We start from the raw sequence: 12,990 nt of genomic DNA on the forward strand, positions 1-12,990 counted from the left end.
AACAATATAGACAGTAACGGCTAGTTCTCAACGCTAAACTCATTCATTTCCAAAATCAAAACAAATGCATGTACAAACACTTTAAAGTACCACACCAATATCCACTAACACAAAATGATTTCACATTTAAGGGTGAGGGAATCAATCACTGTACCAGACTTACAGATAACAACTGTCCACACTTTCTCGCCCTAAGACTGAGAATAGACTTAAGTCAAAATTTTGATATTTTACATCTCAAGATTTATCTAGCACAGATGTTTTTAAAATACTGCAGGTTTAAAAAAAAAAATATCAAATACAAACATATACTAAAAAAATATTTGTTATGAAAATTATATCAATAATTAGCAGGATTTGAAATTCAGACTTAAGAATATTCTCAGTTTATAGTCTTGCGGCTGGTCTCAGAAACAATCGTTCACTATACACATACATTACTTGTAAGATCGTCCACTGCACAAACATTACACAGAACCAACATAATTCAAAAACGTCATGCGGTGGAGATCACTCCAAACCCCGGTAACCATCTCCCTAAACCATATTAACACTATCCTACATCTGGCTATTGTAACAAAATCTAAATATAACAAAAATAACAAGGTAGTGGTTTGGGGAGTATTTACACCGTTTGTCTGATATGGGCGTAAGGAGGAATGCTACACCAGAGAAATCTGATATGGATATAGGAAAGTGGAAGATATGTATATTAAAAACGTTCAAATCTTATTTAGTTCTTTAAAATTCAGCTTTTCGTGAGGATTTTTTGTGCACACATAGCTAGGTACGCATCAATATTATATTGTCATCAAAGACGAACCTATTATTATTGTCAAAAACTGAAGTAGTGCTTGTTTAATCTGATTGCTTTTGATGTTGTTTTTAAAGTACATGTATCCTAGCTTCTCTAAATATTAATCTGAATAATGAGAGCTCAATAAAATCATCTGAATGACACACCAATTTATACGTATTGCACAGTTGTATAGTGGTACATAAGGTATCACACCGGTAATTGTCCAATCAAAATGAACTTCGTCAATTGTAGTTCCATATATTTAAAGAAATATTTTTTTTCCTTGCGCGATTTTTCTCATTTCCTCTTCTTCTTTTCTCTTAATTTTTGTACCCCTGATTAGGAAATTTTGTGTAATTTGTAGAAATAATCAAGTGTATACAAAGGAACTATTTGCTGTTGGTAGCTGAGGCTACTTCCTGAGGTGCACTCCGGCTGTTTACACACATGTGAAAAACACGTGGATTTGAGGGTAGTCTTGTTTGCGGGTAATTTTTTTTCGAAAATGCCGCGTAGGGTGTTGTTTTTCTGGTGTCGGCAGACGAGATAGGTAACATAGAACGTGTCTGACTGCGTTATTCGGCATCAATTTTGTAAACTGATTTTTAATGATTTTTTCCCCTCTATAGTAATATATAGTGAAAATAATTACCGGTGTGATACCATAAGACTCGTTCTGATTGTACAGAGGACGGGTTATCCCCCTTCTCTCTGTCTCGTGCATATTTCAGATAACGGAAGTACTACTTTGTGGATTTGTTTAGCATTTTCGTAGTCGCAATGTCGATTAGTGCATAAGGAGAAAATGTTCAAGTGACAAAGTGGTGCTGTTTTACTTCTTCATGTAAACAACACATAGTGTTTTTAAAATTACAATTTGTGGGTTAATTTTAATACTTTCTCTTTTTTTTCATCTTCTATTTTTTTTATTTTTTTATTATTATATTATTTGTTTTAAAGTTCCATATATATACATACATGTACGTGTGGTGAATTAACCATTGTATCTGGGAAGTTTGAAAGTCTTACACAACAGATTTGACCACAGGCACCTGAATTGTGGATATCGTGTTTAGATCTTGAGTGCACCCCCCCCCCCCTTTCTAGATTCTATGCGAAAATAAATATAGAACCAATAATTCATCCAAAATATGTGATTTTCCTACCGATCACCTTGATAAGGCGTTCTGAATAGCCAGTTTGTACTTCTTGTAAGCTTTTAATTTGAGATGAATATTTATATAAGATTTCAATGTACTGACATATATTACATAATTATATTAGTAATCTCACAATTGGCCATATCGAAAGCATATACAGAAAGCAGAAACTGACTATTGAGAATGATTTGTATGAAGGTGATCGGCGGGGAAATTACTTTATTTGGATGAATCTGTGGTTCTATATGTTTTCATTGGGTCCAGAAGGGGGGGGGGGGGGGGGGGAGGGGGGTAGGTTATGGACACACGATCTGTACATAATATCCATGCACTTCCGGTGCCTGTGAGTCGACAAGCACTTTGAAGCATGACAGCAGTGCGTGCTTCGTTTTAGAGGGGGAGGGGGGGGGGGGGTGTACGAAAACAGTTAATGATTACAGAAGCCATTGTAATCTTATTTAAGTTAGATCATGTATAAAACGTTTAGCAGGCAATTGGTCACATTTACATTGAACTTCGAAATGTCGGGCTCCCTATGTCAGCCATTGTGATATTATGCATTGTAGTATGTCTGTGTTATAGTACATGTAATATACAATAATAACGTAATAACAAAATAAAAAATCCTTTCGTAATATCAGTATCGATGAATTGTTTGTGTTTGGGAGTAGTAAACTGATTGATTTATAAGAACATGCGTGATTCCATGAAAACAGTTTATGATGAAGAATTGGTAAGTTTTCAAAATAATCGGATAAAAACTTATGGCAGCTCCATACCCCTGTGAATAATCAATATTTATGGTTCAAAGTGAAGAAAAACAAAACAACAACCCCAAAACCTTTACTGATTTCCTCTTCTTAAAGTTTGATTTAATCAATAACCCAAGACAATGTGTATGACGCCACCGTTATGAAGTTGTCAGACAGATGTAGACAGAAGGATATAGGGCAACATTTAAAAAAAAAATCGCATAAAAACTTGTCAACAGTTTTTTTTTTAAAAGCTGCTACTTTACTTGTACTGTTTACTGTTATAGATAAATATAAATTAATAGTTGACACGCGTGTATCAGGAAACTGTTATAGATAAGTATAAATTAATAGTTGACACGCGTGTATCAGGAAACTGTTATAGATAAGTATAAATTAATAGTTGACACGCGTGTATCAGGAAACTGTTATAGATAAGTATAAATTAATAGTTGACACGCGTGTATCAGGAAAATCGTTGTATAATAGGCAGACGGTAGAGAAAATACCAGCATAGGAGTTATCACCCTCTAGGCATTTTTAAAATATTATAAATAATTGATTATCTATAGAAAATATAAACTCTTTCAGTATAACTAGTTTACCCATTTTTAATTCATTCGGTGAATAAACTTCCTCTAAAACATATATTTCTATCATGAACAAAGTATAATGAAACAAAAATCTTGCAATAGCCTATGGCTATGAACAAAGTTTAATGAAACAAATATCTTATTATAGCCTATGGCTATGAACAAAGTTAATGAAACAAAGATCTTGCTATAACCTATGGCTATGCACATAATGTGAGTTTTCAAATACCGCAAAAACCGAGGCCCCGTGTCATAGCAGGAGTGGCACGTTAAAGACCCCTCCCTGCTCAATGGCCATTAGCGCCGATTTGCAGTCCTTCACCGGCAGTGATGACGTCTCCATATGAGTGAAATATTCTCGAGCGGGACGTTAAACAGTATTCAATCAATCGATCAATCAAATGAAGTGTTCACCAAAGTTCAATCAAGTGCACGAATTACAAAGTCGTTAGTATCAGCTCCAGTCTGCACTGGAGAGACTGAGGTTGCCATTGGTTACTATCTACATGTACTGACATGACCGCACTTATCTTCAGTATCATTTCTTTTATTCAATAATATACCTGTACCTGTTTGTAAGATATCGGCAGCGTGTGGTCGCTTCCAAGCTCATCTTGAGTCTGCTCTACGTATAGGACAACCTTTTATTGGCTATGTAATTGTATTCATGCTGAATCATGTTTGATGATGCCAAAGAATATTGCCAAACATCCTCATTTTATCTCCCGATGTACTGCCCTGTCTTCATTTGAACACACACACGCACGCACGCACGCAACTATTTATGAATTTTTTTAACAATAGCTAATTTTTCTAACATTACCTATTTCGGGATGTTGGGTGGGTTAATGTAATCAAAATAAACCTTTAATTAAATCCACAATTTTTACAATTAAACATCAAATGAAACCAGCCAGCTTGTTTTGTACTAATTGAAGTGTTAATCACAATTGCTGTACGTCATATTGAAAATATCTAATGATAAAACATTGAAATTTTAAGAATCATTGAAATTTTAAGAATCATTAAAATTTTAAGAGCATTTATTTTTCCTCTGTGTTATGCTGAATGTCATTGAACTCCCTTGAGTACTTTAATTGATTAACTGCAGGATGTGACAGACTGAGGAAAATACCAATGATCGACAGTTCATTGTAAACAACAGGTAGCTGTCCTTTGTCGTGTTCAGCACATCATGTACATCTTGCACTTACGGGTATGTTTATGAGCAAGTCGTAACTGTAATGAAATAGATCGAAAATTATACAATGCTTGGTGCATTAGCCTAATGATATAACGAATGCCTGAAACTGAAATGCTGTCTGGCGTGTTCGATACTAATCCTTTTAATTGGGCCGTTCTTTGTACGCTGATTTTTGACAACGGATTACTCCGTTTACCTGATCAAAATATAGGGCTAAAGGCAGGTATTACCGGTCAACAGGAGATCCATACTTCTCCAAGACACCTGATCCCACCTCTGGTGTGTCCAGTACTGTGTTTACCTGATCAAGATATAAGGAACAAGGCCGATGTGACTGGTCGACAGGAGGTACCTATGGCACCCACCTCTGGTATATCCAGGGGTCCGTGTTTGTCCAACTCTTAATTTTGTATTGCTTATATAGAAGTTATTGAGATTGATCACTGTTTGTTATCTTCACCTTGATAGGAGTTATGAGATTGATCACTGTTCGTTATCTTCACCATTTCCTGTACAACGTGTTTTGTAAGGGATGTATAGGTCCTACCACATTGATTTGCTAATTTACAATTTCCGTTTATTAAATACGTAGGCCCTACTCTACGCTTAATCATAAATTAGTATTCGACTGTTGGACGTATCGATACTTACACTTTACTTTATTTTGCCAACAACAAACTTCTTGACTATCATGCAAACCTTTAACTATATACGGTATGCTGCTATTAATATAAAAGTCATTGACTTTGGTAGATGTTGGACTGTCACCGTGTAGTTAATCATTAGAAATTATAACAATCATTTACGGTATCAAGCAGAGAAATCGAAGATCATTTCAGTCTTGAACAGCTGCTGAAATCAAAGTCTATGGTTAAATCAGGCACGCAACAGTAGCGGATCTGGAGTGAGGGTGGAGGGATATAAACCGGCCCCCCGCTGATTGGTGCTACACAGAAACACGAGAGAAGCGAGGTCAACTGGGTACCAGTTTAGGGGGTGCAGGGATTGCAACACCCACCTCCCTTCTTTAGTACAATATTTTTAATAAATGTGGGAAATTTCAGTGGCGTAGCTAGGAATAAAATAATATAGTAGGTAATGGGTTGGGAATGTGAATTATTAAAGTAATCACTGACATATTGTGCGTTACAGCGACTAATACTCACAGGGATACCCTTGATTCTCAGTGCGGCAGTCACCCCTTAGGTTTTACTAGTAAATTGCATGGTATACATCACCCCCTCTCCCTTCCCAATTCCAGAAAACTCTGGAGCTGTCACCTGAACTTCGTTATCATAATTTTACATGTAAATAAAGATATATTGGGTGACTGACCCCCATTTATATTTGATAGTAGAAAGAGAATGATTTGAATCTAAGCTTGAAAGTCGTGTGTGAATTTAACCCATGTAACGAAGGATGAAAGTAAGCCCCCCCCCCCCCCCCCCCCCCCAACCGGGAAAGAATTGACGCGCCGTAGATAACTTACCCTTATAAAATACTACTAAATGTAAATATTTCAATAAAAGTAATTTAAAATCATAGTGAAATTTATGTAAATGTAGTATATATATATATATATATATATAATGAGATCAGGGGGTGGGTGGGGATGATAACGTCTTTGATGTTATCTTTTTTAACACCACTGAGCTGATGTTGCTAAATTTGCCTACATATGTACGACCATGGGGGCTAAGCCCGTTTTGTGGATACCATAAATCCGTTTTGGGTCCATTAATGATATCCCAGAGTTCGGGCCCACAACGGGCTTAGTCCCTGTGTATACTGTGTATAGGACCACTTTTCACGTCATTTGCACACGAACCTGACCTCCTGCTGAGAGAAGCGTCATAATCATATGTTTGTAAGAAAGAAAATCACGAGTCGTTCAGGTGAACCCTGTGGCTAATGGGCCTATTGCATTAGCTCTTATGGTTATCATGTAAACAGTTAATCGCAGAACGACCCTGGTGTTTGGCGATGGCCGAAATTCAGAAGTAGGCCAATTACGCAGAGCAAACAGAGGGTCTGACGTCACCCCTTTAGTTGGGGAATGACTCGGTCACCGGATGTTGCAAAAACTGTCTAAAGGCGATTCCATTTATTTCGTCGAGGTTTGTCAAGTTTCGATATGTTAGTATCTCTGCATAAAGAAATGAATTTTCATTCTATATTTAATCTCAATTACATGCTAATGAATTTATTAATGGAAAACAACGAAAAGACATAAACTTTGACAGTATTTTTTATGGAAATTAAGTCGTCAAGAACCTGATTAACCCCTCGGCGGAAGTTGACAGCATGCGGGTGTGACGTCACACGGAAAACAGAAACAAGATGGAAAATTAAGCGAGACAGGTGCGAAATAAACTGTGATACCACGATGAATTCTGAATTAATTACCTCCAAATTCGATGCTGAGGACGAAGGAGGGGTGCACGATGAAGAGCCGGAAGTTGTCATTCGAACAGGACTTAGTTATTTTAAAGACTATGTGGTTTCGAAAGGACACAGTCTGCAGAGCATCGTCATGATGCCGCCCATTCAAATTGCAGAGTATCTTAAGGATTTTTACACCACCGTAAAGTCACAGGACATCGAGCCGTTTCCATCCTCTCTCAAATACATTAGAACTGGACTACAGAAGTATTTTATGAAACACCATGGTATAGACATTGTGAAAGACCGAGATTTTGAGCATGCTAACAGTGTGTTTGATGTGACTGTCAAACAAGTGCCTAGGAGGTGTCACAGACTAAGAATAGAATTTGAGGATCTGAGGAAGCTGTACATGGGTCCAGCCCTGGAGCTTGAACAACCAGATACTCTTCAGAATAAAGTATTTTTCGATGTCAATTTGTATATCTGCAATCGTGGAAAAGACTTTTTAAGAGTGATGTCCAAATCAGATTTTGAAGTTGCAACTGATATGGAAGGAAGAAGATATGTGTGGCTAAAGTACAACTCCAAGTTCAGCTTCAAGGAGCTGATAGGTGGCCTGAGCGAGAACGACTCAGTCATCCACGGCAACCAGATAGGTGAACGCATGTACGAGCGACCAGGTATACTGCCATTCTCGTCACTGCTCTCCGGTGACAGAACATTCAATGTTTTGCATGCATTGCTGTGTTTGTCATATGTTCACATCATTAAGCACTGAAGTTTTAATTTCATTTTTACTCCACAAGTATTTGTATGCTCATTGCAGTTCATCACATGTTGTTTTTTAGCTTCTTTGCTTGGAGTTGCACTAGATTATATTGTGTTATATTATGATTATACCAATATCGTAAAGGTTTTGGGTATGGATTTAAAATGAAGTATGTCTATTTTCTTGTCCCGTTGTAAGAGATGCTGTTATGCAATTGCAGATTGCAGGGACTATTGAATCTAGACTGAATTCTACTGAAATACAGGATTTTTCCCTTAGAAAAAAATTCCCATCGAATTCTTTCTTTTTCCATATCACTGAGTGAAATAGTCCTATTCAGGCTTAAAACAATGTAGAGATAATATTTTCATATATAGATCTTTTCATATATATGCTTCCTTTATTTTGCTGCAGATGCAAGGTGTTTATTTAATTTAAATGCAATTTCTGTTAATCCACAAGGGTATTAAAAACACTTAGATACTTCTTTCATTTCAACCCCCAGAACCTACTTTCCAGGGCTCTGTTCGGCACCTGACAGACAGTCCAAGTCTTCAATCTTATTTTTCCTTTAAAACCTGGATTCATTCCATGATTTGGTCATGTAAGTCAACTGGGTCTGGAAGTTTTTAAAATTAGTTGTCCAGTTAAGCATTAAAGGTCCAGATTTCACAAAGAAAGAATGAGTCCAGCATCAATGTTATCACTCGGAACCAATGACTCACAGAACTTGTCGGCCTTTAGAATGTGTCACAATTAGGCAACATGTCATTTTGTTTTGTTGATATTGCCTTTTTATGTGATAAATTTTATGTATACATGTGCAGTCAGGCACACTAATAATACACCCCCACACTCTGCTTGTCATTGATTCGGAGTAATTAATCAGAATGAGTATATAGTTATCCTGGATTATTCTTTGTCAAATGAATCCCAAAGTGACAAGCCTGGTGTCATCATGTCACTTAATACAGGAAGTAAATAAAACCCTGCTTAAGTAAATTGCATAAATTGCTGAGTCATTTCTCAAATTCTAAATGTCTTAACATGGTTTCTATTAATTTGTGTGATCTGATATGTTTTTATGTAACTGATGATCTTAAACAGATCACTTCTTACCCGGATAAGATCTTCAGCGGATATGACATTAAGTACTCTACATGCTGGAAGTGATCTGTGGACTCTTGTAGAATTCAAAAGACAGACCCCCCCCCCCCCCCCCCCCCCCCCCCCCCCAAATTACTTTGGTTGTAAAATTCTAGATTGGCAATGTTAGCAAATTAGAGTGATTTCCCTTTGTAGATCTCTAGATGGTATAGCGGATGGATCTAGTTATTAGAATTGTATTGAGGCAGAACGCCACAGTGAACATACTGTAGGAGAGCCTCGGTTCTGTTAACTAGTATTTGATTTTAGATCCAGAAACCACATGTCTTCCATCAGTCTATCGGCAATGCCATTGTCTTATTGCTGCCATCATGGTTCAGCAAGCATTGTTGAAAGTTGTGTACATAGCTAGATGTGGCAGTTTAATATGTAACCACACTACCACTATTTACATGTTGCAGAGCTTGTCTGTGAGATGCAACCTGCCATGTTGCTGGTAACAAAACAATATTCAAATAAAAAGTGCCTGCACGACCTAGGATCATTTGATAAGCTGCTGAGTTTTGTTGTCATGCACACAATTGTTGTGTAGTGTAGTAAATATTTGTGCATTTATTCTGCCTACTGTGTCCCCGTCTCATACAACAGACATGTATACGCCCACTGTGTCCCCGTCTCATACAACAGACATGTATTCTGTCCACTGTGTCCCCGTCTCATACAACAGACATGTATACTGTTCACTGTGTCCCCGTCTCATACAACAGACATGTATACGCCCACTGTGTCCCCGTCTCATACAACAGACATGTATACGCCCACTGTGTCCCCGTCTCATACAAGAGACTGTTGACACATTCAACATTACTTATATATAGCGCAAGGTCTGCATTATGATCAATAACATTGTAAATATATAATCATAGTCTTATGTATTGATCATGCTGAATTAGAAATTTAAAATTTAAAACCCTTATGGCACATGTAAGTCGTGTGATTCCGTTTTCCAGCTTTAGGGGCGATTTAGGAATATGAATGATTTTTAATCATGTTTATTTCATTAATTTTAAATGGTAACTTACAACGTATTGATTTGGAAAAAAACATTGACAATTTTGCATATTGGAAATATTTCAATGCTGAATTCTTCCATCAACAAATCTCTATTTATATAACTATCGCTTTTTGTAATTATAAAGTTTTTTCCACAGCCATTTTCTTTTTTACGTAATGCTTTGAATTATGTGGCATAGCATGTATATATGTTTGATACAGGATTCTAAATGATGAAAACATCCCGGTACTGTGTATGACATCTCTCTCGTCTAGACGTTAAATATATCCAACACATAAGTGAGCATGCTAGGTCAGGCTTAAAGTAATTGTCGAAAAATTTGTTACTGATAAAGTTGAAATAAAACTTTGATCACTTAACCTTCTTGGAAAAGTTTGACATCATCGTGGGAATATTTGGTGATTTTTATGGGGAACAGTTTAAATTTGGTAGTAAGTTTTATGTAGAAAGACTTATTAATAGTTAGCATGTAAAAAGGCATCAGCTGGCAATGTGATATTCGGTGATAGTTAGCAAAGTAAATGACTAAAACAGCTTAAAAGACATTACAGAAGCCGCCATGACATATTAAAATTCATACATCTTTAATAGAATGAATTTTAATTAGCCAGTGGATTTTGCAATTTTGGCATAATAATTTCTTTGGTATAAATTAAATGTAGAAACACTGGTCAAAACATTTTTATATGGAAATTAATTATTATTGTATGATTGTATACATACCTAGATGTATTTATTTATATACTTGTAAGATATATTGATATTTTATCCTAGGTGATCCAAAATGCCCTGTGACTTCCTTTCTGCAATACCTCACACATCTACACCCAATGACCGAGGCCTTCTGGCAAAGACCGAAGCGTAACTTTGTATCCTCGGACTATGTATGGTATGACAACACACCTCTTGGAAACAGCACCATCAGCAAAATCATGACCCGGACATGCCAGGTAGGTCCACGTCATAAACACGGGTAGGTCCACATCATAGACACGGGTAGGTCCACGTCATAGACACGGGTAGTTCCACGTTGTAGATACGGGTAGGTCCACGTCGTAGATACGGGTAGGTCCACGTCATAGACACGGGTAGTTCCACGTTGTAGATACGGGTAGGTCCACGTCGTAGATACGGGTAGGTCCACGTCATAGACACGGGTAGGTCCACATCACAGACACGGGTAGTTCCACGTCATAGACACGGGTAGTTCCACGTTGTAGATACGGGTAGGTCCACGTCGTAGATACGGGTAGGTCCACGTCACAGACACGGGTAGGTGCACGTCATAGACAAGGGTAGGTTATATTGATAGTTCTGGAAGAGTTTATATTCGTATTTGATTATACCCCAAGCAATAGTTGTGGAGGTTGTAATGTTTTTTACCCTTTTGTTCGTCTGTTAGACTAAGTCCTGTTCCTGTCAGCACAATGCTGATGAAACCACATAACTGAATTTCATGAAATTTGTAGTTAAGAAGGAAATGCTCTGTACAATGGATGTTTATATGCATGATATATGCCGGAAATACTGATTAATTTTTTTTCTGAAAGTTATGCCGCTTTTAAACTAAGAACTTTGGCCAGTATTAAATATACGATTATAACAGTTTGTCAGCGAAACTCCCCTGAAACCACTGAATAGAGTTTTATGTAACTTTGTGTTTAATTTGGACATACTATATATTCACTGGAAATTTTGTTATGATTTTTTGACTGTAAGTTATGTCCCATTTGAATTTGGAAGTTTGGCCTCTGTTCTTGTTAGCGCAAGTCATCTGAAATCACACAACAGAATTTGATGAATTTAGTTTGTAGTTAATGAGGACATACTGTGTAGATGTGCATCTTTACAGGAAATTCTGATTTGATCTTTTTGCTGAGAGTTATGCCCTTTGAAGTTTTCAAGCCATATGTAATTGAAATATATAGATCTGTTTGAATATTTTATACAGTTGACATTTTCTATTAGAAAAATATTACATATGACTTGACTAAGTGCCATTTGATTTCATGCATTAGAATAGAGTATAAAACAGAGGCATACGAATTTGTTGTCTTTTATCCATAAGCATTGTCATCAAGCTGTAGCGGTCAGCTGGGTTCGATCACCAGTGGCCAGATCACTGAGTTGGTAGAACAACTGACAAGAGATTCAGGGGGCCCGGGTTCGAATCCTGGTCTGGTCCGTTGCATTTTCTCCCTTACTGTTACATTTGGTGCCATAGACCAGCCCCTGGAACTGACAGGTGAAAATGCCTGCCAGGGGATAAAGATCCTGGGTTGATGTCTTCAGGTGTGAAGACATTTAAGGAGGGAGGACTGTAGCGGTCAGCTGGGTTCGATCACCAGTGGCCAGATAGCTCAGTTGGTAGAGCACCTGACTAGAGATTCAGGGGGCCCGGGTTCGAATCCTGGTCTGGTCTGTTGCATTTTCTCCCTTCTTGTTACAAAGCATTTTCGTTCATTGTGTAGCAGTGTCATTCATTGTAGGGGCGTGGGCTTTGTGAGCTTGCTCACCTTTTCTTTTATTTCCTTATTCTGTCCGTGTAATAATTAACAACCAACTGGTTTTATTTTTAAAGCCCAAGATGCTTACTGTGGCAAAGGTGTCAAACAATCTAAGTCTCTGTGTCACTGAAACAATAAATGAATGGATGATATTCTTTTTAATGTTATAGATAAATGTAGTTTAAGAATCCTGCAGTAGCATATATGTAGGTCAGCATTAGGAAATTTATGCTTCCTTTTGATATTAACTTTTGACAGACTTAAGGAATTTCTTTGTTTGTCTTTATAATGGAATTCATATCTAGAATTTCCTAACTGATCATCATTGATCAATGAATCTGTGTTACACTTAGTTAGGAAACCTGAATGAGGGCTTTTTTGTATAGCTACCTGGACATTTAAACATTGATCAATTTACCTGGTGACTGCAATGCTCCCACAGAATATTGAGTTGCAAAATAGTGAAATAAAGAACTAATCTTGTCAAAATTTAAATATTGCAAAATGATAAGTTATATATATGCATTATGTGTAGTGGTTACTCAATACTTGAATAGTGATTGGTGTCTATATTTAGAAATTAACAATCTCTTTAAATGAAATATATTCTGTCATGAGTAAGTAAAAGCTCAGTAGACT

General features: G+C 37.0%; 1 protein-coding gene across 1 annotated transcript in view; it reads left to right on the forward strand.

The window, feature by feature from the left end:
* Positions 1-6,351: 6,351 nt before the first annotated feature.
* Positions 6,352-12,990, forward strand: part of LOC125673285 (uncharacterized) — a 19,503-nt gene continuing 12,864 nt past the window's right edge. The window contains exons 1-2 of the mRNA XM_048909809.2: positions 6,352-7,573; positions 10,619-10,794. Of these exons, the coding sequence (XP_048765766.1) occupies positions 6,895-7,573; positions 10,619-10,794 (855 nt within the window). The 5' untranslated portion in view covers positions 6,352-6,894. The remainder of the gene's footprint in view (positions 7,574-10,618; positions 10,795-12,990) is intronic.

Source organism: Ostrea edulis, chromosome 3 (genome assembly GCF_947568905.1).
Source record: "Ostrea edulis chromosome 3, xbOstEdul1.1, whole genome shotgun sequence".
In the NCBI taxonomy this organism is placed as follows: domain Eukaryota; kingdom Metazoa; phylum Mollusca; class Bivalvia; order Ostreida; family Ostreidae; genus Ostrea; species Ostrea edulis.